The 25,844-nt window shown below is 44.6% G+C and overlaps 1 protein-coding gene across 5 annotated transcripts; it reads left to right on the top strand.

The window, feature by feature from the left end:
• Window positions 1-55: 55 nt before the first annotated feature.
• ANXA4 (annexin A4) lies at window positions 56-25,821 on the top strand. Of its 5 annotated transcripts, none has more exons than XM_035118217.2 (14): window positions 56-165; window positions 8,504-8,653; window positions 10,142-10,184; window positions 11,917-12,004; window positions 13,418-13,512; window positions 14,951-15,064; window positions 16,022-16,112; window positions 16,345-16,424; window positions 17,568-17,624; window positions 17,968-18,061; window positions 20,547-20,642; window positions 21,965-22,023; window positions 22,147-22,269; window positions 22,991-25,821. In XM_035118217.2, exons 3-14 carry the CDS (start codon window positions 10,182-10,184, stop codon window positions 23,048-23,050), a joined length of 960 nt encoding a protein of 319 aa, XP_034974108.1. In that variant the 5' UTR covers window positions 56-165; window positions 8,504-8,653; window positions 10,142-10,181; the 3' UTR covers window positions 23,051-25,821. The 5 variants fall into 5 exon arrangements, with proteins under 5 accessions (XP_034974108.1, XP_034974110.1, XP_034974107.1 ...); XM_035118219.2 differs by having other exon boundaries at window positions 8,504-8,635; XM_035118216.2 differs by having other exon boundaries at window positions 8,504-8,626.
• The last annotated feature ends 23 nt before the right edge of the window (window positions 25,822-25,844 follow it).

Below are 25,844 nucleotides of genomic sequence, written 5' to 3' on the forward strand. Positions count from 1 at the left end.
GCCTCACGGAGGGCTCCGGCTTCCCCGTCGAGGTGAAACCCGAGCCGCTCGCCTCAGCCGCCTCCAGGGCGGCGTCCGCCCCTTCCAAGGGCGGGTTTTCCGCGCCTATGAAAAGGCGAGGCGGCGCTCGGCTTCGGCAGCGGCGCGGACTCAGCAGGCGGGCAGGTGAGGTGAGGTGAGGCGGGCGGGTCTGTGCCACTTCTGGGGCTGCAGAGGCCGCGAGGGCGCGGCGTGTTCCGAAGAGAGCGGGCCCTCACCAGCCAGTCTGGCGGTGCCTGGGCGTCGGCCTCCTTCCCTTCGCCCGCGGGCCGGTTGCTGGGCCAGCGGGGAGCGGGCGCTGCCACCCTGGGGACCCGAGCGAGGGCTCGCCTCCGTTTCCCCCGCCTGGCGGGGGCAGAGTGCCTCTGAGCGCGGGCAAAGCGCCGCTTGCCTTCCACTTGGGTCGCGTCCGGGCACAGTCTTGGAGAACTTTTCCGCTGCGGTGCTGAAATGGGCTGCTGCCTACTAGGCCTCGCAAGTTGTTACTACTACTACTACTACTACTACTACTACTACTACTACTACTACTACTGAAACCTGCTTATCGCCCTTCATCCGTAGATCTGAGGCCGGTTCACAGAATAAAAATACAGGATAAAAACTAATACATATTAAGGACAAGAGAAAAGCATACCAATACCATGGACATAGCTAAGGGGGGCAGGGAGGGGCAGTTGCCACCCCAATCAATGAAATTTAATTAAAAAAAATACCCTGCAAAATTAGGTTCTGCCGCCGCCCCAACAAAAGGCCTACCCCTGGTAACAAAAAACCTGGCTAGGCCCATGCCCCCCTCCTCCCCACCACAGCTCATTTTGAAAACTTGAAAAAGAACGATCTGTTCCATGCTCCCATATCAGCTGTTGTTGGATTAAAATGTGCATCATCCCGGACCACTGTTCCTGCTAGATAGGGATGATGGGACTTGCAGTCCAAAAACAGCTGGAGAACCAGGTTTGGGAAACCCTGCTCTAAAGCGTACTGTGGGGTGCAAGGCTACCCCCCCCCATAGCCTTGTTTGCAGTTGTCATTTAGGGCCAAATTGCATTTCCATGAACATGACAGTTTTGATGGGAGAAAAATATTGTAGGTCTTGAAGGTCACGGAGATAGGATATGGTGTAGACCAAGACTTATTTTTGGGGTTCAGGGATGTTTTGTTTTCTGACTGAGCTGCAGTTTGACCTGTTGTGCAGATAAGTGACATACCATTTTTATGAAATAAGCAAACAGAGTAACTTGTGGAAAGCTGAGATATAAACCAACCTGTAATAATAGAGTGAGGAGGTAGCTTGCTCCCCACACCCTGACCTAATATGGTTTCCAGGGGGGGGGGAAGCAGTTTTTGGATAATAGAAAGATATAGAAGCCCCATTTACCCTAGACAATCTACATGTGCTGGTATCCACTCCCTGTTTTGCCTTTACGGGGAATTTAAGGGATTTCTTTTTTAAAAAGCAGTTAGCTCTCAGCCTCCTCCCCCAGTCTCATGAAACAAAACCTGACTACCGTAGGAAGCAGATATGTTTTTACTCTGGTGCATGTGGACATATGATGCCAGTGTGCTGTGCCTCACCTCAGGATCTGCTGACTAGCATCCCTCACCTAAGAGTGGGTGGAGGGCAGTCCTACTCTAAAGGAAAAGCAGCCTCAGGGCCAAGATCCAGCACCACTCTCCTGACATTTGCTCCTGAAGCAGGCTGATCAGAATTGTAATTCAAAACATCTGTAGGGCAGCAGGTTTGGACTGGGAATTGCTTCCAACAGTGGTGTGCAGGTACCGGTAGGAGAGAAGTTTTTATGTCTGGATTGGGGGTGGGTGCATGCATGATGGCGAGGTGAGTTTCACTCATATCTTCCTGCTCCGTTCAGTTTTTAAAAATCACAGGTACACATGTCTGTGTTTGGTTACTATGAGACACACTGGTTTGGTCCTGAGAGCAGAGATCCGCTCCTCCAGCCACAGGTGGTTTGTGCCTCTTCTTGTTCTTCGTATGAACAGGCCACACCAGCTTGATTAAGTGTTCTTGTTTGAAGGTTAAAGGTGCCTCATTTAACATGCTAGTTTTATAATTGCAGGATAATAAAGCTGAATATTCAAATTGGTGCTGCAACAAGAACCAGTTAAACAAGTCTATCAATTTCTGTATTAAGAGCCAGGAGTTGAAGTTGGCGTTTCCTACTAAGCAGTTCTAGCTTGTACTTTGGGAATTGCTTGGGCTAAAGTAGCATTTTCGACCTGCTTATCACCTGTGCAGATTCCATGCTAAAAACTCTGTCACAAGAGAAGCTGATTTCTCTCATTTGAGTGAACTATGAAAATTAAGCAGATGTGCACAATTCCCTATGCTGTGACTTTTCTTATTTGCATAATTTATTCTGCTTCTGGGATTTGTAGAAAAGAGCCATACTGAGTAGCCTGTCCCAACCTGAACTACAACTCCCATCAGCTCTTTCAAGTGAGTGCTGCTGTTGAGAGCTATAGAAGTTTTAGTCCAAAGCAGCTGGTGGATACCAGGTTGAGGAAGGTTGATACTAGGCATTGAAAGCTCCCTTCTTCATCCTTACTAATGAAAAACATACTGTACATGTACTGTATTCCACAGTTTCTGTGGCTTCTGAGATTTCACCAGGTGTGGTGCACAGACACCTTACAACCATAAACTGCCCTTTGAAAAGGAGGGGCAGATTTAGGCATTTTGGCAGATTTGCAGCATTCTTTGCTGCTCTGGTTTCTAAAAGCCTTTCCAGAGGATTTTTTTTAATTGTACTGTACATTCAATAGTATGGGTGCTTGTCTGATCGTTGCCAAAGGTCTTTGCTTCAGCTAGTGCTGTTTTGGTCTGTTTGGTGCATTTAAGTATGGGATGACTTCCGTCAAGCAGTGTCCTACTGGGACAGGAGTTGGGAAAACTTTTAAGTTCCTAGTCTTTAAAAGGTGATGCTTGCTCTTAGGATTTGGAAACTTTTTTCCATCCCTACCCCAGAATTGGTATCCAGTTTTCTTTGCATGGGGCTAAATAGATGAAAGAGTCACAATACAAATCAGGTTTTGTTCCACTCTAAGATTATGTTATAGTTAGTTTTTCATGGTTGGGTGGATTAGGAAGGATGTCCAGAACTTGTAGGGAGGCCTTTGCCAAGGGGAGTCTGTTTGAGAAGACTTAAAGAAAAGAATTGAGAACAAAGCTCTGATTAACTTGGGATTGTTCTGCTTGAATTTTGAGCGTCTTGTCTTATTACTTATTCATTTATTGTGCTTCTCTCCCCCTTGCATCCTGCACTTGCCCAGGGCAGAAATGCAGGCATTGGCAATCAAATAAAACAGCCGTATAAAAATACCCTCTAAAATAGGCACTTTACTTGGTATAGCAAACGAAGAATGTGAACAGTTAAAACATTGTATTTATTTCATAAAATTTGTACTGTAAACAGAGCTGTACTGTAAACAGAACTACTCTCAAAGTGGTTTGGAAAAAAAATCAAGATTTAACAATGATGTAAGACCTTCAAAAAGCTAAAATAACGATAGACTAAAAAAAATTTAAAACTCACACCAGCTTTCTAAGCATCTGTCTAAACAAAAATGTTTTCAGCAGGCACCCAAAATAATACAATGAAGGTGCCTGCCTGATGTAAATACCGTGTTTCCCCCTTTTTAAGCCGTAGTCATGAAGTAAGCCATGGCAGGATTTTTAAGATTTTTAAAATATAAGACATACCCCGAAAATAAGACATAGGTCTACCTGCAGGGTCGGTGCCCAGCAGTGAAGGTGTGAACGGGGCCCGAGGACGCCTCTGGCCAAAGTTTAAGGGGGGGTGTCGGGAAGTTCCATTTGGGTGAGGGAGGGAGACGCCGCTGACCGGGCTTGTTGCCTCTTTTTTCTTTTCACGTTTGTTCCTGTAAAATGGCAACCCCCGGGCCAAAGCAATTGATCCTCGCCTCCTTCGCTTTCCAGGGTGGTGGGAGGGGGGAAAGAAAGAGGGAAAAGGTGTCGGCAGGGAGAGAAAGCGGCTGTTCTGTCATTAGAGACGTCGGCTTGATTGCTTCAGCTTGCCTGCAAGCCGGCTAAGCAGGAAAGAAAGGGGAGAGGACTCGCACATTTTCTCTCCCCGCCGACACCTTTTCCCTCTTTCTCCCCCCCCCCCAACCCTGGGAAGCTTCCTCGATCTGGTGCTGGGCACCGACCCAGCAGGCTGCTTCCTTGATCTGGCGGCCTGTCGGGTCGGCGCTGATCAGCGCTGCGCGGAGGACCAGATCGAGGAGCCGGTCTGCAGAGTCAGCGCCCAGCAGCGCCATGCTGGATTGAGGAGGCGATGCTCCGTGCAGCGCTGCTGGACGCTAACTCTGCGGACCGGCTCCTTGATCCGGTGCTCTGTGCGGCGCAGCAGCCGAGCGCAGCGCGCCGAGCCGGCCAGCGCCCTCGCCATGGGCACAGGCACGGGGGCATGTCCCCCGCCGGCGCCAGCCTCAGCAGTAGCAGCAGCAACAACAGCAGCGACGCCCACATGCTGCAGCTCAGCCCCACGGCAGCCCCTGCGCTCCCGCTACAGCCACCTGTGCGAGCCATGCTCTACGGCCTCGGGCCCCCGCTCAGCACCACCAGCAGGTCTACCGCAGCGTCAGGGGAGGAGGGGAGGAGGGACTTTTCTGCCTGTGCCATCCGTTCTCGGCTTGGTTTGCTTAGGGTCACCTTTGTCATATGCCAACATTGACTATGATGTCCTCCGGTTTCACAGAATTGTGGAATTGGAAGGGACCACGAAGGCCCTGCAATGGAGGAAAATTGTGCCTCCAACTCCCCCCCCCCCCGCCAAATGAAACTTCCCGACACACACACACCCTTAAACCTTTGGCCAGAGGCGTCCTCCTTGCTGTGCGGCCTGAGCCAGCGGGACCCAACAGCAGCAGTGCTGGCCGCGGTAAGGAGGGGTACTTACAGTAATAATATTTTTTTAAAAAGACACCCCCTGAAAATAAGCCATAGGCTTATTTTCTTGAGTAAAATTAATATAAGACGGTGTCTTAAAATGTGGGAAACACGGTAGGTGCTTAAGAGTTTCAAAGTGTAGGTGCTACCACAGTATAAAGTCGAGAGCCTCTTGGCTCGGGTGGCGGTAGGCATTGGAATATGGAGTTGTCTGGTGTGTTCGAGGACTGGTTGTGGCCATCATCCAACCCTCCTCTTATAGGGGTATCCCCTTAAGGGATCCTGCGGTTGTGGGTCCTGTCCTACGCCCTGCTGGTGGCTAGGGCCATGGCATGACCCCCGGTGACACCAGGGGGAGCTTTCAGTTGTATTTGCATCAACAGGCTCCTTCCTCCATCATGAGTGCCGGCTAAGTGCTGGATCTCTTGAGCTTTTTTTTATCCACCAGGTGTTTTTTAGTTCTCTGGTTCTTCTTTGAACCTCAGCCTTAGCGTTGGCATAGTTTCTATCTCTTTGCCAGATCTGAAAGGCCTTCCTTTCCTCAAGAGCTCTCTCCCGAGAGCATAGCCATCATGGCTAGTAGCCGTTGATAGCCCTCTCCTCCATGAACTTGTTAATCCTCTTTTAAAGCCATGGAGGTTTGTGGCCATCACTGCTTCTTGTGGGAATGAGTTCCATCGATTCTACCCTGCATGAATAAGTACTTTCTTTTGTCAGTCCTGAACCTTCCATCATTCGGCTTATGGATGTCCACAAGTTCAGGATTCAGAATCATTGGCAAAGACAGCAAGTTCTTCACTCAACATATAATGGATTTATGGAAATCACTGCCACATGGGAGTGCCAACTTCTAAGCCAGCCTCTGTAGCTGTGCCTTTAACAACAATTTGATGTGCACTGACTTTTGCAGGGGGTGATCTCATTTTCAAGGTCCAGCTGATGTTGAAAGCACTGCTAGGGTGTGAAATGGTATTAGGAAACCAGGACGGGCCTTTTCTGGTCAGTTGGTAACCTTTGCCATTATTTGATGTTGTGACGCCACTGACTTAGATTCAAACTTTTTTTTAAAAAAAAAAAAGATTAGGCAACCCTGTCAGTGCCAATTACGGTAGCTTTGCAAAGTGAATCTCAACATCAGTGTCTCCTACAGAACTACGGTAAAAGCAGGAAGTGGAGATTTGAATGCATAAACCTTGTTATGCTTGTAGCTGGCAAATGAAAACCATCCGCTTAAGGAAAGTTGCTGACCTTGTTTTTCCTAATGAAATGTAGCAGAGCGGCAGAGCAGTCAATGCGACTTTGATGTTGTATTTCCCACTGCTGTGCATGGGGCATGCAAAACGGATGAAAATGATTCTAAATGAATATGATATCCCATGCTGCTTATTTGACTATGCCTCATGGCAAATAAGCCAAGAGTAAATCATTACATTTACACATCTGTAGAGCTCTTTGGGATACTTGGTTTTCTAGCTTTTTTATTTCCTTGAGGGAAATAAATGAGCTGGGGGGTGGGGTGGGCGGTGCAACTAATTACTAAGACTACTAAGAGAAATTGAAGGGGGAAATCCTGTACTTGAGTTCTGCCAGCAATGATATAGTATCAGAACTATAGAGTTGGAAGGGATGCAAGGGTCATCTAGTCCAACCCCCTGCAATGCAGGGATCACAACTAAAGAATCCCTGACAGATGGCCACCCAACCTCAGTTAACAAACCTCTAATGAAGAAGAGTCCATCACCTTCCATCGAAGTCCGTTGCACTGTCAAGCATCTCTTGCTGTCAGAGAGTTCTTCCTAATGTTTAATTGGAATCTCCTTCCTTGTAATTTGAATCCATTGGTTTGGCTCCTCCCCTCTAGAGCAGCAGAAAACAAGCTTGTTGCATTTTCTATGATTCCATGAGGTCAAATTACCTCTCCTACAATGCATTGCAGTTAATGTTAGCAGGAGGTGGGTGGGTGGAAGCTCCTGCTGAAACAAGTGAAAGCTTTTTTCCGCCAATGCTGTTTGCAGCTTTGGAAGTGGAGAGATTTTCATAAGGATCATAGCTGGAGAAGGGAGGGAATAAGGCTCCTCTCCTAATTTCTACCTCTTTGGCCTAGTATTACCTAGTGATTTCTAATTACACCATAAAAGTGGTAGATAGTTTGGGCCCCAGCTACTAATTTATTACCACACCCTTTTACTGAAGAACTCTTGAGGAGAGCTGGGTTCTGAAGTTGTCTGAAAACCAGGCAGTTTACAAGGCTTAATCACCGGCCTGTGGTTTGTCTCTGGAACTTTTTTCTTTTTTCTTTTAGCTGTGGGTTTGGGTACAGAAACTGGAATCTGAATGTTATGTTGCAAGATGTACAGCGCAATACAACCCACGTCTACTCAGAAACAAGCCCTTAGAATCGTGGCTTTGCCACAGTTGCAAAATGTGTCATCTGGTTAGTTCCCTCTTAGAATCCACCACATCTTTACTAAAAATTAAATCCATGTACAGTATTGTGAAAGAGAGTTTGGTTTCCCAGGAAGCTGCTTCTCCGATGTGAGTCCTTATTTACATCAGGAGATGTGCCTGGCAGTTCAGTGCAAACATTTCTTGCATGTTCATAAGAAGAGCTCTGCTGTTGGTTAGACATAGTAGTCGACTTATTTGTATACAGCATTACACCAAAATACATGAAAGAGTGCAAGTAAAGTTGCATAAGAACTATACTTAATTAAATAATAATCTCACTGTAACATAACACTTAAGAGAAGCAACGAGTGACAACTCATTTAACGTACATTAAAAGAGTGCCTGGCGTGCTATAGTCCATGGGGTCACGAAGAGTCGGACACGACTAAACGACTAAACAACAGCAACAAAATTTAAGTGAGCTTGAAGTTTGGCAATAGGCCAATTGACAGTACCCAAGAACTTGGTACCTAGCAGCTCCTTCTGCCTCCACATTTGGAGGCAGCAATGCTCCTAAATACCAGGTCCTGGAAACCACAAGAGCGACGAGTGCTCTTATGCTTGGATCCTGTTTGCGGTTTTCCTGATTGGCCCCTGTGTGAAGAGGATGCTGGACTAGCTGGGCCATTGGCCTGATCCAGAGTCTGTTCTTATGTCTGTGTTACTTGAACCTGGGCTTGTGGTTAAACACTCTCCTTAAACATGAGCTGTAACAAAAAAACCCTACATAGCTTGGGTTTGGAGAAGGGAGACTGGAAAATGATGTGCTTGGAAACCATGTCAGTTCCACATTACTCTGGTTTTGCTTTTACTGGGGAGGAAGACTTAAAACAGTCTGACTCAAAGCTTTGTTTGAAGAGCTGAGTTTTGGAGCAGGCTTTGCCTAGTTCTTCCAGACTAAAAAACCATGTTTCCTTGGCAGCTTGACATGACTAAGACACAAACCTGGGAATTAGGCTAAAAAGTATCTGCTTAAAAGGTTCATCTTTTGCGTATAACAAATTTAAATACAGTATTAGATTTGCCTCATGTTTGTAGAAGGTGCAATACCACACATGTGTATATTTGCATTTTGTATTTTCCTAGATTTGTGAAGCCTGCTCAGACCAAGCCTCTTCAGACAACATGAGTGATGCTGTTGCTGTGGATGCTGCTGGCTGGCTGGGGCTGTGTCTTCTGGGGAACTCTTGAATCAGTAGAATCCCTGCAGTCAGTTTGGTGCTCCACCAGAAATTTGTACTTATTATCCAGAATTTGGCTTCTGCCCACTCCCTCAATCATTAGAGTGGCCCTATATCTGACATCACACATGGCTGGCCACCACTGGAGTGATTTGTTCCTTCATTTGACCTGGCACAAACCACTTGTTTCTGGAACCCTGCTTGCGGGTTTCTCACTGGAATCTTGGTGGCCACTGTGAGAACAAGATGCTAGCTAGACTAGATGGAGCCCCAGCAGCCAGACTCTTCTTATTTTGTGCTTTCTGCTGTTGTGTGTGCTGTTCTGGGACAGGCAAGGCTGGTAGAAAAAGTCCAAGTCCAGAGGTTGCTCTGTGATGCCAGATCTCTGCTTCACATCAAGATGAGTTTTGTCATTCAATTCTTTTAAAAAATTAAAAAATAGTCTAGTAGCACCTTAGAGAGCAACTAAGTTTGTTCTAGGTATGAGCTAAGACTATTTTTTAAAAAAAAATTAATTTTAAATTATTTCGACTGGGTCAAACAAACACAGCTACATACCTGAATCTAGTTTTGTCATTGTTTGCTGCTTCAACCAAGTTTGTCTCCCAACACAGCTTACAATTAAAATGCCCACAAACTTTCAACTGTAATAGGGGCATGTGGGGCTGTGTGTGGTGGCCATCTCTTCGGACACAGCCCAGGTTCAAGACCATTCCGGGGGGGGGGGGGCTGATGATAAAGATGCTAGCACAGTAAAAGAGGATTTCCACTGATTGCAGAATCTCTGGTTCATAGCAGTTGAGAAGAGCCTGCTTGATCTAGTCCAGCATCCTGTTGTCACAGTGGCCAACCAGATGCCTCAATGGGAAGCCTACAAGCAAGACCCAAGCACAAGAGCAACTCTCCCCTCCTGTGTTTTTCAGCAACTGTTACTCAGAAGCAGTGTTGCCTCTGACTATGGAGGCAGAGCATAGTGGCTAGTACCGTAGCCTTCAATAGCCCTCTCCTTCATGAACTTTTAAAGCCATCCACATTGGTGACCACCACTGCCTCCTGCGGGAGTGAGTTCCATAGAATAACCATACGTTGGATGAAGAAGTACTTACTTTTATGTAACCTGAACCTTCCAACATTCAGCTTCATTGGACGTCCATGAGTTCTAGTGTTATGAAAGAAGAGGGGACGGACATGTCTCTATCTGCTTTCCGCATCTCATGCATAATTTTATAAATTTCTGTCATGTCACCTCTCATGCCTTTTCTATAAACTAGATGTCATTTGAGTAGTTTTAACTGAGAACAGGCTGTGCATGCTTGAAAATCTTAGGATTTTTTTGTAGTTTAGTTTTGAGGTGTATGTGGTGGGGGTGTTGCAACTCCTTGGGGAAAGGATGTGTCTAGATGTTTGCCCCCAAAGTAGGCAGGGCTGTTCCTCTCCAGTACTGGGTGGTACCAGGTGGCTTAGAAGCCCCTCTCTCCCATGCCAGGAAAGCACTGTGTTTGAAGTCAAATATTATCTAAATCATCTCCTTGTTTTATTGCAGTTAATCATTGGCTTGGGAAATTCCAGACCAGGTGGCTGTCATGGTGAGTGATTCCTGTTTCCCCAGCATGTACCAAGCTGTGCCCGGTACGCTCAAGAGCCCAATAAACAGGGCCATTGTTCTGTGATATTGAGTTGGGCAAATAAAACAGACGGAAGACTCCTATCGGAGCAAGATTTATATGATAATGCCATGGGAAGGTTTCAACAGAGCTGAAAGTTGGCAACACAAAGGTCAGGGCTTCTGGGTCCTCATACATCCTCTTCTGCAACCTTTGCCAACCTAGTGCCCTCCCATCAGTCCCAGCCAGTGTGCTGGGAGGGCACCAGGTTGGCAAAGGCTGTTTTTCTACGTATGATAATTTCCCACTTCTGTCCTGTGGGAACTTAACCTATATATACTTTTGTAGGGCGAGGAGTCAGACCTCACACCCTTTTTGTTAGCTAAACAAAACAAGAGAATATTTATTGCATTTTTGGGATTAATAGGAGAGGAAATAGTAAAGAGAGATCAGAGACTATTTATGTATGCCACAACCGCGGCTAGGACTTTATTAGCCCAAAAATGGAAATTACAAGACATACCGACGATTGAGGAGTGGCAGACGAAAATGATAGACTATGCAGAGTTAGCAAAGTTGACCTGCAGGATCCGTGATCAGGGAGAGACAAAGTACCAAAGGGAATGGAGTAAATTCATTGATTATATGGAGAAGAACTGTAGAAGTTTAAAGACACTTGCAGGACTGAAATAAATCCTAAGAACTGGTTTACAATGTGGGTAAAAAGAAACTGCGAGACGAGAGTGAGCAATAAAGCTGAATGGCAGGAGGGAGGGAAGTCACAGCTCGGCAGAGCGAATTGAATTGAGAGGAGGGGATAAGAGGATTTGTAATTGTGTTTTTTGTTTATGTGTGGTCTGTTTATTTGGAAAATTGAATAAAAATTATTTGGAAAAAAAAGAGTATTTATTGCATTTTCATCCCACCTATCCTCCAAGGAGCTCAAGGTGGTATACATAGTTCTCTTCTTCCTCATTTTATCCTCACTTCAACCCTGTGAGGTAGGATAGCTGAGAGATTGTGAATGGCTCAAAATCACCCATAGAGCTTCATGGCTGAGGAGGTCCTGACTAGGTCCTAAGCCAACACACTAACCACTTCAGCACACTGGCTCTGTTATACCAAGTTAAGATTATTGGTTCATAGAGTCCAGCATGCCTTACTTTGAATTGTGATAGTGTACTTAAGCTTTCAGGCAGGGATCTTTCCCACCACCTGAGATCCTTAGGTCGATCTTCCACATCCCCTGTGTGTGCTCTAGCATTGAGCTGCAGCTTTCCTAATCTCTACTGGAATTTGGTGTTGCCAACAGGTAAGCAACAGCCACCATTCTGAAGAAATATAGCACACCTCACAATCTCTGTGCTTTTGCTACTACAGTAGTACCTCAGAAAGTACCTCGGGTTACGAACACGATCCGTTCCGGGTCGCAGTTCGTAACCCGAAAAGGTCGCAAACCGAGCGCCATTTCTGCACATGCGCAAAGCGCGCACGCCGCTTCTGCGCATGCGCGGAACGCGCATGTGACGAAAACACTTCCGGGTTTGCGGAGTTCGTAACCCGAACTGTTCGCAACCCGAGCGGTTCGTAACCCGAGGTACGACTGTATGGCTTTCAAGGAGCTATTTGGAGCCCAGATGAGTTATTTGGAGCCACAACCACTGGTATATCCCTGTTTGTGATGGCATTTAACAGCTGATATTCTTTGGTTTAGGCAGGAAACCGGGGAACTATCAAAGGAGCTTCCAACTTCAGGGCGGAAGAGGATGCCCAGAAGCTTCGTAAGGCCATGAAGGGACTAGGTGAGTCTCTGCCCCCTCTGCCTCTGCCTCTCTTTCTCTGATGGGGTGGGGAACTTCAAGGCTAGGCACTAAAAACCAGTGGCCCTCCAGATCTCTCTGTCTGGCCCTTGGGGCTCTCCGCAGGCCACAACTCTTGCCAGCTTTGCTCTGTACTCTTCCTGATGCTTTTGCCTGCCTGGAGTGTGTCCTTGGCTTGTGACAATTGCCTCTTGCTTATGTGGATGGAGGTAAGTCTCTCACTTTTACCTTGTGTCTTGAATGTACTTGCTGTACAAAAGTTAAGAGTTGCTTTGCCCGCTTTTTCTCAGAGAAACAGCCTCCACAAGGGAATGCAGCCCTTGAGCTGGAAAGTGTTCTGTGCCTCTCATGTAACACTCATTATTTTTCTTCTGTCTCAGGTCAGTGGTTCTGCAGGCTTTGGGCTAATAGCCATGGGATTTAAACAGTTTTAACAGAGCAAGCCATTAGTTCTGCATCAAGGGCTGTCAAAACAGCCTTGGTTATCTCGCATCTATATATACATAAAAAGATATTATCCATAGAGAATGGTCCATCTAGCATGGCTGCTGTCTACTCTGCTTGCCATTGGCTCTCCATGGTGTTGGGCAGAGGTCCTTTCTTTGATGTTCAGTCCTTTCAACAACAGTTCTACATATTAGAGTTGTGGTGGTAGAAAGGCAGGAATTGCCTGCCAAGCTGTGTTCCCTCCACCAATCTGCTCAGCAGAATTTTGGACCCCATTGTGCCATAAGCAGAGTCTAGAAGTAGTCAAGGTGCATCACACCAAAGACATAGTGGACTTGCAGGTGACTTCCAAGAAGGTAGCCTAGCCACACTATTAAAGAAGAGTCTTACATATCATTGAGGCTCTCAAAACCGAAAGTGTCCCTTTTTTAAAAAATAAACTGAACCACATGGGTTCAAGGAGGACTAGAGAGTAGCTTATTCATAGCTCCACAAAAGATAAGTGTGCTTTCATAGAAATCTGTTTCCTAATGGGTATAGGACATGGCAGATGCGACTTGGTATAGAAAAAAAGAAGAGAGGAACTTTTAATTGTCAAATACCATAATAACCTGGCAACAGTATATCTTCCCTAGTGTTTTCCCATTGGAAGAGTGCAGAGCTGGGGTTCCCAATAGCTCCCCTGGTGGTCTCCCACAACCTCACCTCACTAGTCTATATTGACCCATGCTCAGTCCCCTTCATTCACATCCACCTTCTTAGGCTGCATATGCATCAAGGTGTAATCTAGTAGATGTGTGTCTGTGAGCATATTTACAGTTCTAGAGATAATTGCTGCTTCCCAGCTTGTCAGTAGTTGCTATGGTAAATTGTTGTCATTGTCTCCCCACCCCCACGTGGGTTTTCTTGCTTGAATTTCAAATAAGTTGGTTGCTTTTCTTGCCTCAGGTACAGATGAAGATGCCATTATTGAGGTTTTGGTTAACAGGAATTTGGCCCAACGGCAGGAGATTAAGATAGCCTACAAATCCACTATTGGGCGGGTAGGTGCATTGAATAGGAACTGTGTAGTTCCTTGATTCTCTCTTCTCCCTGCTCCCCACCTCTAGTTTTTGATATTTTAGAAGTTTATAGTTTAAAATCTATCATGGCAAGTATTTTTTTTGTACTGATCAGCCTACGATACTTCACCTGCCCAAATGACACATCTGTGTCCTCCCTTGAGTGTGTTTCCCCCTCACCTGCGGTTTCCCCAGCTTTTAAATAGCCACCCACTTTGTCATCTGTGATGAGTAGGAATACTTTTCAGGCAACCAGAAAAAGCATGATTTCTTTCTCTTCCTCAATTCTCTGCACACTTCTTATTGTATTTAAGATAATCTTAAATCCCAATATTACGAAAAAAAGTCATTAAAATCAAAGACACAATAAACTGCTCCAGTACTGAAGAGAAACAGGTTCTGCAGTTGAAAGCATATACAGAAGAGCAGCCTGCTAATGGGTCTTCAGGCTGGCAGTCCAAAAATGTGAAGGAGCGGAAAGGCCATTTTTGTTCTTTAGCTGACTACAAATCAAGTGGGGGGGTGGTCAAACAGACCTCCCCTTGGTAGGGAGTTCCACAGTCTGAGCGTGAACACTTAAAAGGCCTTCTCCTCTGCTTGGGGTGCAGGGGAAACAGCAGGCTTATACGGCCACATAAGCCTAGTGCAGTTGTAAGTCAGTAGGCAGGCTAGTTAAAAACGTTTCTAATTTGGGGGAATTTGTTTGCAAGGCTGGGCTGAATGTTGAGCAGCAGAGCAGGGGTTAAGTGCCTCATCAGCCGTGCATTTGCTCTGGGGCCTTTGGCCTTTGGCAAGTCACACAAGTGCAGTTTTGTTTGCCCATTTGGAAAATGGGACTATTAGAAACCTCAAGGGGACGTTAACTTCAGAGGCCTGTAAAGCACTTATCAGATTATGAGTATGGTGAACTATGTTTAATAAACGTAAGTAGCAAAGGTAGCAGTGAGTGCTCGTAGTTCTGAGGGCTTTGGGGGTAATAAAGGAATATTCCAGTGATGCTTACAAATGATTAATATGCATATATCGGTTACCATCAATAAAAATGAATTTACAGGTTCCCTCAGTTGGTAGTGATGTTAATAATTGGTAGATGTTCTCAGCCTGTAGTACAAATGTTTGTCTTAAGTAAACCTCTGTGAATCCAGACTATAAAATTATTTGAAGTAAAACTTTTTTCCTTGTTTGGCTAATGACCTCAAAGCAGTATGAAACAAGCTATTGTTTTTTTGTTTAAAGAAAGAAAAGGTTGGATTCTTCCTCCCCCCCCCTCCCGGGGGGGGGTCACCTTATTGCATTCCTGTTAAGCCAAGTGGAGGAGCTCCACTCTCACTGACTTTTCTTACCTCTGATGTGCTTAAAAACATATTTTTACAGTTGCTTCTCTGTGATATTCATCCAAAACATGTCTTTCCCCCAACAGGATTTGATTGACGACTTGAAGTCTGAGTTGAGTGGGAATTTTGAAAGGGTTATCATTGGACTGATGACACCCATCACTCTGTATGACGTGCAGGAGCTGAAAAAAGCTGTCAAGGTTTGCAAAGGCTTGTAACAGAAGCCCAAGTATGAGTGGACTCTGCCCAATAAGCATAATTCCTACCATATTGTCATGTAAAATTGGGTGGGACATAACTGGGGTCTGCACACAGATCATGTAACTGGAATCGTATGCACATTTTGCTGGACAGGGCCTGGTTTCCAGAGTATGTGGTACTAGGATCACGGAATCATAGAATGGTAGCCTTGGAAAAGAGACCCAACTGGTCAAATAGTCCAGTTCTGTGTGATGCAGGTATCACAGCCAGGAAGGAGCGATGGGGAAGGGAAACAGAACTTCCAGAGGGTTCAGATAAAACCATGTTGCAGCCAAAGAAAAGTTGCCCGGGAGCAACCTGAGTGGATCTGCTTTGGGTGTGATGAATTCTGGCTACAGGGCCCCACCTGTGTTTGATAGTGGGTGCATTCTGCAATGTGCTCTTGACACAATAATAGTGCCCTGGTGCAGGATTTATTCCTCTTTCGTCTGTGCTGGGATGCTTCCCCGTGCATCTGGACTATGGCACAACAGAAATAGGAGGAGAATAAACCAGAATGTTTGTGGTATAAAAAGTAACCTGATTTCAGCAGGTTGTTGCAGGATATGCACTGACTGGAAGTGAAGCAGAGTGACCACCCCAAAACATTTGCAGGCACACGCCATCATTAATGTGCAATAAAAAGGGCAGAACCCTCTGAGCAGAATGAAAACCACTGTAGAATGAGCACTGCTGCATTCTCATCTGATTTGAGGCCAGTGGGCACTTTCCCACCCCCACCCCCATCTTGGTGTTTCTCTAAGCCCTCCCCCCCCAAGAAAGAACTCGGGGAAGTTCAGCATTTAAATCCTGCCTACATTGGGATGAGAACTCTCCCCTTCTCCCTGGTGGTCATTCTTTTCATGTTCTCTGTCTTTCTTTCTTTCTGTCTGTCTGTCTGTTTGTCTCTCTCTCAGGGGGCTGGGACAGATGAGGGCTGCCTCATAGAAATATTGGCTTCTCGTACCAACCCAGAAATCAGACTGATTAATGAAACCTACAAACATCGTGAGTATAAAGAGATGTTTCTGAGTTTCTTTCTATGGTGTTTGCTTGTGTGGGAGAACGTGGTGTTAGGTTGCGCCCAGATCTGTCTAGAAATCTTCCTTCCTGAATCGGCTGCCTGAGGTAGTTACCTTGGCGTGGTGGAAATGAATGTGACTCTAATTTCTCAGTACTCTCTGGAGTATTTAAGTAACCCTAGCCCGTTATAGCCATTGTGTCTTGGCTTTCTTGGCAGAGTATGGGGTTAGCCTTGAGGACGACATCGTCTCGGACACCTCCTCCATCCTCCGGAGAGTGCTGGTGTCTCTTTCCACTGTAAGTAATCAGGTTGGCAAAGGCTGCCTTATGGCAACCTTTCACAAACACCTCACCCCCATTTCTTTCTTTGTAAATATTTCTTTCAACTGACACCCCACAGCGCCAGGCTGGTATTCCACTATTTCTCTCCCTGCATCCTGTTGATGGGTTTGCCACCTTGATACTTGTCTGGACCAGTGGACCCCAAACATTGCCCCACACAGACCTCTTGAAAATTGCTGAGAGTTTTGGCAGACCCTTGATTCCACCCCCCCACCCCCCAGCTTGCTTTAGCAATTCTATTCGCTGTGTCAGATGCTATATGATTTTTAATTGTGTTTTTATTGCTTTTTTGTTATACTGTATTTCATTGTATTGGACTTGGAATGCAACAGAATCCAAATTCCAATACAGTAATACCTCGGGTTACGAACGCGATCCGTTCCGGATCGCAGTTCGTAACCCGAATAGTTCGCAAACCGAGCGCTATGGGCGCCGCCATTTTGCGCATGCGCAAATCGCGTGCGCGCGGCGAAAACACTTCCGGGTTTGCGCAGTTCGTAACCCGAACTGTTCGCAAACCGAGGTGGTCGTAACCCGAGGTACGACTGTACAGCAAAATACAATGTGAGAAATAAAAGAAGCAATAGAAACACAGTGCTATGTAAGTGTGAATATTTAAGGCAGGCGTGCTATGAACCACTTGCATGATGCTTGTCCATTGGTTCGGAACCCTTTGGTATGGCCTCTTTACATCCAAGGGCATTTCTGCTGCCTTGGAATCTCCCCTCATTAAAGCTGTGACTTCTCAGAGGTAAAATCTGCTGAACTTTCTTGGGGACACACTTTTTGGGGATGAGTTCCATAAACTCATCTTCAGTGCCCCCATCCTACCCTATAAAAAAGCATTATTCAGAATAGTGTTTTACATGACCAAAGGATGATAATAACAAAATGAAATTCAAAACAGTAACAATTAATTGCACACTTATTCAAAATCCAATTAAAACTGTTTAGTTTAATTAATTCAGCACAATTGATGAACTTGATCCAATGGTACCAGTTTTTCAAAGTCTGATAGTCACTGACACCTACAGTGCCCCATTGGAAATTCCCACCCCCTGCATTAGACTGAATTTAACCTATGCCTCTTGTTTCCAGGGCAACAGAGATGAGAGCAGCTACGTTGATGAGGGCCTGGCTGTGCAAGATGCCCAGGTCTGTAGCTCTTTGCACTCGGGGAACAGATCTTACTGCGGAAAAATACCACATTGGGGCAGCAGCTTATATCACAGTTGCCCCCTTCAGGGGAGCCAGTTCTTCTGACCCAGAGCTATTTCTCTCTGCTGTGATTTTAAACAATGCGTGACATAAGCTCTACCTTTTTACCTACTTGGAACTTGTCTGGGCTGTTGGATGCCACAGCCAAGCTCTTGTTTGGCTGCTGGGTCCAGACCTCCCTTCTCCCCTCACAGGCTCTGCTTCCCTCCTGGGTTTCCTTGTCCTTCTGCACTGACCTTTTAAAAATCGATGCCTTTTTATCTGCACTTCTCATTTTCAGTGTCTGTACGAAGCTGGGGAGAAAAGGTGGGGCACTGATGAGGCCCAGTTCATGAGTATCCTGTGCTCAAGAAGCAGAAACCACCTGTTGAGGGGTAAGAGGCTGAACATTTTGGATGGTTGTTGTACAGAGACTCCCCTTGGGCATCTGTGATGCTTTCGGAATATGTGCAAAGGGGAGGAAGCCCTTTCTCCAGCTTCGTACATATGCCAAGAGGTAGGAATTCAAAGTGTCTCTTTACCACACTGAAGTGTAGGAAATTACATCATGATCAAGCTGAGTTTATTTGTATGCTGCTTTTCCATGGTAAAACCAAGCGCAAGGTAATGCATCAACAATGACAAAACATAACAGCATTAAAAAAAATCACATTAATATCAATCAGGCAAACAAACATCTCATGTTAATAAACACCGAAACAATGGCTAACAATGAAATACAGAACATTCACATAGCAGCAGCAACAGGACATCTTATCGGCAGAGGCCATTTCTTAGCAATGGGAAAAGGGAAGCTTAAAAGCAAGCATGTGATTTTCCATATGACAGTTGGACGTTTGTGGTTCAAGAAAAGGCAATAACATGACTCTTATGGGTGGAGCCAGCCCTGGCGTGACTTCTAAGGATGTGCAACCAGCCCTGATAGATACTCTTACTACAGTTTCCTTTTGGGACTCTTTCCAACTTAATTTCTTTCTCCTGTGGAGAAACATGAGATGCTCTGCCGGATTGCAAAATTCATTCAGCATTTATATGCTGCCATAGTGTCTTTCTTTCATGCCCATGGAAACTTGCATGGACATGAACCCCACAGATTTCCTGGCAAGGAGATCCTGTATCTTCCTGTTTTTTGCTCCACCAGTTCTTACAGTAAGAGTTGGCTTCAAGACAAGTCTGCTGCATTTGCTTTGCTACCACCTGTTGGTGCTTGTCTTTCATTCACTCTGTGGGTTTTTATTCCTCCTCCTCCTTCCAGATAAATGAAAATTTGTGGGCCAGCAAGATGTATATAGAGCACTGTAGCTCGGATATATAGAAATATATATAGAAATCTTTTTTTTAAACACCCTTAGGTCCTCACACACACGGTTTTAGAAACCCCCATGTCTGTTCAATCCAACTTGCCACCATTGTGCAGAAATCTGCACAAACTTTCTTTATTCCTTTTTCTTTAATTCTTTCAACATATACAACAGCACACAGATAAATAAAGTAATATATCATCAGAAGCTGGTGTTTAGGCAATACATGCAGAATAAAAGTATTTATCCCAGACTACTTTTTGAATAGAAGGCAATACAGTGGTACCTCTGGTTAAGAACTTAATTTGTTCTGGAGGTCCGTTCTTAAACTGAAACTGTTCTTAACCTGAAGCGCCACTTTAGCTAATGGGGCCTCCTGCTGCTGCGTCGCCGGAGCACGATTTCTGTTCTCATCCTGAAGCAAAGTTCTTAACCTGAGGTACCACTGTAAATAGTTTGTTAACCCAAAAGTTTTATAATGTGAGGGGAGTCGTCTGTTTTTGTTTTTAGCTATGTACATAATGAAACTCTGCTATTCATTTACAAAAGAGACTATGTTTCGAGCTTTGTGCCAATTTTATTATTTTATTTTTCTGCAAGTGCTACTTGCCACTTTGTTCTACCAATTTGTCAGAGAAACACCCTCTAAGTTCCTCCAGAATCTTGTTGTTATGCACCTGGGTGCTAGAAGAAGAGAATTTACTAAAAGTTAAAACTGCATACTGTCTCCCATAAATGGATTGAGAAGAGCCAGTTCTGGGCGTTTTGAGACATTTTATCCAGTAAGTGGCTTTATTTGAACAAATACTTCATCCCAGAACTGAGCCACTGAGTGACATGTCATTTTTGCACAAATTAAATGCCACCTCTGTTATTGAGGCCAAGACCAATTTAAAATGAATTTTTCTCCATATTGAAATCCACACCTTTTTACTGATGCTAATCTGCCAATCAGCTTCCCATATCTTCTTTAAACCATCTGTTGTACCCATGTTTATTTGGATCGACATGTTATACAGTCTAGACAATAGAGTCTATTCTATCTCTTTAGCAGAGTTCAACTATAATCCAAAGGCGGAATTGATGTATTGCGGTTTGGTGTATAAAATTTCCAATTTGATACCACAGCAACCAAGGCATTCTATATTCATTGCGTTGAAATTTCTACAAATTCCTTGGGAGTGACTGCGGTTGCGTAAATAACGTCACAGAGTTTGTTTAAACCTGCACTGTGGAGGAGTACAGAAAAATATTTCTAATAAACTGCCATTTTCTTACTTTAAAATAATCATAAGTCAAATATCAGAAACCTGGGAACTCCCCAATGTTCTGTCTCATCTAAGCAGCAAAACTGAGGGCAATTTAAAGTGTTGTAACCAGTGTTCTTCCTACTCAGAGTAAAGCCATTGAAATTTGACATGGCTAACTTCTGTCAATTAATTTCAGTGAGTCTACTCTTAGTAGAAGTTAGTTGAATAAATTCCTAAATATGTGGGCTTCTAGATTTGGCACCTTTTTACTTTTAATTTGCTAGTAAAACCCTCCTTTTGCTTTCCAGTGTTCGATGACTACAGGAAGATTGCTAACAAAGACATTACAGAGAGCATTAAATCTGAAATGTCAGGAGATCTTGAGGATGCCTTGTTAGCGATAGGTGAGTCATCTACTGAGCTGCTGAAATGAAACAGGGGGATGGGATGGTCTTGTGGGGCAACTTGAAAGAGCTTTGGAGGTGCCTTGCAATGATGATCTTGGTTTCTGCACCCTTCTCTCAAGAAGTCCAATAAACTCTGCATGAAGATTATCTAGCAGCCCTGTGAGGTAAGCTTGATTGAAATAGGTTGGCTCAGGTCACCTGGTGAATTTCATGGTTTATGTCCAGGATAGCTAATGCACTGCCTCCTTCCATGTGAGCCTTCAAAGCTCTTTAATATCTGCAGGGGAGACTTTCCCCCACATTCTGGTAACATATTCATATGGTAACATAACCATATTCATTATTAATATTTCCTTTAGAAGCTTTCTATGTTGAGTATTTTAGAACAAGTACCATGCAAGTTTGTTGTACTTTACTACTGAAAGTGTCTTTTGACACGCCTTAAGTCGCTTCTGGCCCTTTAAGAAATGGAGCACCACTCAGTATATAAGCCAGCAATCAGAAACACCCTTCAGCAGTCTTAGCAATGGCGTTATAACATCACAACCAGGAGAGCTTTTACAGCCCTCTACCTAATCTTTTTCAAACAGCTATGATATTCATTATTTGAACTGTCTCATAAGATTAGCTAACCTTTGGTTTAAACAAAATTAGAGTTATTTTGGGGAATTTTACCCCCGGCTGCGGTGTAGCTTTCAGTTCTTTTCAGAATCTACAGTTCCTGTCTAGTTTTTGATAAGAAAACCTCAGCCCCTAAATATTTTCCTTCTGAGGAAATAGAGATTTTCCAGTGAAACGAGTCACTCAGCCAGCACCTCGTCAAGGTTTACTTTATTTAGAGGTTTCTTTGAGAAATTTATGTTTTTTTCTATATCAAGGTTTCTTTTGGGAGATTTAAGCTAATTTTGTTTTTTGGAACAATTATTAGTTTAGTTTTAATATCATTCACTTTATCAATATCTCGTTTCAGGGATTTATCACGGTATAGTTTTGTTTTTGCGCTGATTACATATTCCCATGATTGTCTTTTGTGCCATTTTGGGAGTTGCAGTCCAGCAACCTCTGGAGGGCAACAGGTTTCCCCCACCCTTATTCAGAGAGTCCTTCAGGCTTTCTCACTGGATAATGGCTGCTGATGAAGGGATTCCCATGTTGGGCAGCTGCTTCTTGGCCAAGTATAATTGACTCCACACTTTCTTTATTAAAAAATGTAGGCCCTCTGTTTGCTTGAAAAACTATATTCCTTGATCATGAGCTTGTCTGGTTCCAGCTCTCTTCTTCGTCTGCTAATCTTTCTTCCTTTGTTTTTCTCCTTGCAGTAAACTGTATAAGAAATAGGAATGCCTACTTTGCTGAAAGGCTGTACAAATCCATGAAGGTAAATGGGGCAGGGGAGAGAGAAAGATTTGAATGTGACTTGTTTGTTTGTTTGTTTTTGTTTTGTTTTATGCAAAAACCGAGTGACCAGTTGCTTGTTTACTCTCCTTCCCCCCCAATTAAGGGTTTAGGGACAAATGACAACACCCTCATTCGAGTGATGGTCTCCCGCTGTGAGATAGACATGATAGATATCAAGGCAGAGTTCAAGCGGATGTATGGAAAATCCCTCTACTCCTTCATTAAGGTGAGCTTGCATTTTTTGTTCATTTGTTTCCCCACCCAATTCCAGAGCCTTTAAATTCCCATGTAGGCCTCAGGCCTAAGTGGCTAAAGATGCTTTGCCTTGTGGTCTCCACCGCAGCCTTGAGCTGCTCTCACTCATTGCTGTGAGGCTTGGGCAGGAGAATTCCCTGCAGGAACAATTTCCCCAAAGAGGCTCACACTCGTGGGCAGCCTGGAGCAGTGTTTAATGGCCATAGCAAAGCCAGATACAAACCACCGCCACCCACAATGTTGCTCTCCAGATATGTTGAACTACATCTAGTGTGGCAGCACCTGTACTCTAGAACTCCCAGCCTCTTGAAATCAGGCAGGCACCCTGACTGCACTCTTTTCGGTGCCTGCTAAAATGGTTTTTGTTTAGACAAGTAGAATGTGGGTGTATGTTTTAATCTGCTTTTAGTTTAAGATATAAGTGTTGCTTTTACTCATAACTTTGTTTTAGTCTCCTTATAAACTGCTTTGAGGTTTGCTTTTTTTTTTACCGTCAAGTAGTGTATCAGTTTTATGAAATAAATAAGATAAATCTCCCATCAGTCTGTCAGTATGGCCTTATGGTGCTGGGGCTGATGAGAACTGTCGTCCAAAACCTCTGGTGAGCACCCGGTTGGGGAAGAGTGCTTTAAACTGCTTTAAACCATTAATCAAAAGCATGACTTGACAGTGGCTTCAAATTTCTCTTTCAGGGCGACACCTCAGGAGACTACAGGAAAGTCCTGCTCCTCCTTTGTGGTGGGGAAGACTAACAGCCCAAATGGCCTTTTGCCTTTTCCTACAACCAGGCAGCACGTCTTGCCCATGCTGCCTGCAGTCTCAATCTCTTGCAGTAATCCTTTTATGCCAGTTTTGCATCATGCTAACCTAGATTTTGTGTCCTATAATAGGTTTGAAAATCATTTCTCCTTGGAATCATTGGCAGATAATATACGTGTGGGGAGCTCTGAATCTTTTTTGTGCCCTGGCTTCTAAAATTGGACCTGCAAACGTGTTTGTGATTTAAACCAAAACAAAAACAAAAACCCTGGCAACTCTCAAATTTCCTGCAGGTCCTCTTGACTAGGTTTCATTTGTCTATACTCCTCACTCTTGAAGGGGTTGCACAGAAGGGACTGCTGACCACCTAAGTCAGCCTTTCTCACCTGGTGACCTCCAGCTGTTGCCAAACCACAACCCCCTCCATCCTTGGACATTGACTACAGACTGGTTGGAGTTAACAGCCCAAAACATCTGGAGAGTATCCGGCTAGGGAAGGCTAGCTTTAGCATTCTGTAGATCAGGCACATCCAACTCCCAAGAGACTGCAATCTACTCCCACTATAAAAATACTGGCAGTGATCTACCCATTGCCAAGAGTTGTTGAGCTTTTTTGGGGGGAGGGTTGCTCAGAGTTGTTGAGCTTTGTTCAGGGATCGATCAGGAGGACCACGAAGATCTCTTACTTTGATCCTGCAATCGACTGGGAATGCCCCCGCGATCGACTGGTAGATTACGATTGACCTGTTGGACATGCCTGCTGTAGATTTATAAATGAAATACAGTGGTACCTCTGGTTAAGAACTTAATTTGTTCCGGAGGTCCATTCTTAACCTGAAACTGTTCTTAACCTGAAGCACCACTTTAGCTAATGGGGCCTCCTGCTGCCGCCACGCCGCCAGAGCACGATTTCTGTTCTCATCCTGAAGCAAAGTTCTTAACCTGAGGTACTATTTCTGTGTTAGCAGAGTTTGTAACCTGAAGCGTTTGTAACCCGAGGTACCACTGTATACACCTTCTTTGCAGTCTGAAGAGAAACAGAGGAAACTGCCTTATATTGAGTTAGACCACTGGTCCATCTAGCTCAGCAGTGTCTACACTGACTGGCAGCAATTCCCAAAGATTCCAGAGAAGAGTCTCCTGGCAATACCAGGATCTGGGACAAAGCAGGTGCTCTGTGGCCCTTCTCCAAAGTACATCCACCCACATAACTACACCCTCATATACAGTAGGCTACGTAAGCATTGTTACTTAAATTCCCATGCCCACCAAAATCAGGAACAAATATTGCATAATGAAGGGGCAGTGCTGGATTTCAACCCTTGGCCCTCACTATAACTGCTAGCAGAATGCCCTGTACATTGTATTTATTACCCTAATCCCCTAGAGGCCAACCACACATTTTGTTTTATTAATTTCTTAACATTCTTAGGGTCTGGTGTTTTGAAGAGGAGCCCCAGAGCCGGGTGACTTGTACTCCTGTTGTCTTGATTCCCCCAGAATTCTTTTGGGGCCTCAACAAATAAGGCCCCAAGGCATTCTGGGCAAATGGCAACGGCAGCAGCTGCGCGCCTTATTGGTTCAGGGCTCCCTGTAGTGACCCAGCCATGGTTTCGCCACTGGGGCTGTCATACCACCTTTACACAGTACCCGTCGTACGCATGGCAAGGGAGACTTGCTTCTCGATCAATGTATATGGGAACTGCTGTTTGCATGAATCATTTTAAAAATTGCTCTTTTTAGTAAATCTGGATATTGCCAAGTCCAGGCTCCTGTTTAGTTCCCAAAGTGGGTTGGGCCTCATTCCCATTTACGTGTAGTTGATTTCAGGGATTTTACCCTTTTTAAGAAAATCAAGTGCTTCTGTCTGGAGGAAAAATGAGAGGGGCAGTTTCAGCTAGACTGAGGTTGTAGGGAGGTCACCTCCCTACAATGCTTCTGCCTTCCTCACAAGTACTTGCCCTTTAGCCATTGTGCATTTTTTTTGGGGGGGGGGGGGAAATGTAAAGCAAAGAATTTCACACATGCTCTGAATAGAAAATCGGTGTCCAGAACAAAACATGTAAACAGCAAATGAATGCAATTTGGGTCCTACTCAGAATGCTAGAGCACTTATTTAAAACAAGACAATCCTCCCCTGCCGTCTTCTGTAGTGCCTTTAGAATCACAAGTTGTAAATTGCTGTATCTCTATATATTCTGCGGCCAAAAATGTAATACCTGTTTGTGCCTTTCCTGTGAAAAGCAAAAAGTTAAGCAACAGTCTGATACCAAGTCTCAGCACCAGGAGCATAAGTGATAAAGGCTGACTCTTCTGAATGTCATACAGATATGAGTGCAGGAAGCTCTGCCTTTGATTGGAGCAGAAGCATGAAGAGAAATCGTCTCCTTCACTCTTTCCTCCACTAGAGAGAGATTCTGATCTAGGAAACAATTTATGTACAGCAGCTGGTCCTAGTGTCACTGCTCAGAAAGCCCTCTCATCTGTGCTTTGAAAAAAACCAAAAACCTGTCAGGTTGTGATTTACTTTTGTTTCATGTTTGTGTGAATTCTATTTTGCTTCTAACAGAGTGGGAATTGAACCTGAGGTTTGAGTCAGGTTTGAGTCTTCTAAAACTAGTTCTCCTTTAGAAGACAACCCAGGCTTCTGGCTAAATGAGAAACAACTATGTGTGCAACAAATGTGGCAGTGCAACAGGAGGTTGAAATGCCATCATGCTGCTTGCTTTCCACTCTAATAAACCAAAGATGTGTTTGCTGTAAACTTTGCTTTTTTTAAAAAAAAAA

Source organism: Zootoca vivipara, chromosome 6, assembly GCF_963506605.1.
Source record: "Zootoca vivipara chromosome 6, rZooViv1.1, whole genome shotgun sequence".
NCBI classification, from domain to species: domain Eukaryota; kingdom Metazoa; phylum Chordata; class Lepidosauria; order Squamata; family Lacertidae; genus Zootoca; species Zootoca vivipara.

Excerpts from the sequence above, each read along its gene's own strand:
- ANXA4 (XM_035118217.2), top strand. Across the intron at positions 12,005-13,417 it reads TAAGGCCATGAAGGGACTAG|GTACAGATGAAGATGCCATT; the intron begins GTGAGTCTCTGC and ends TTCTTGCCTCAG. Across the intron at positions 18,062-20,546 it reads CAGAAACCACCTGTTGAGGG|TGTTCGATGACTACAGGAAG; the intron begins GTAAGAGGCTGA and ends TTTGCTTTCCAG.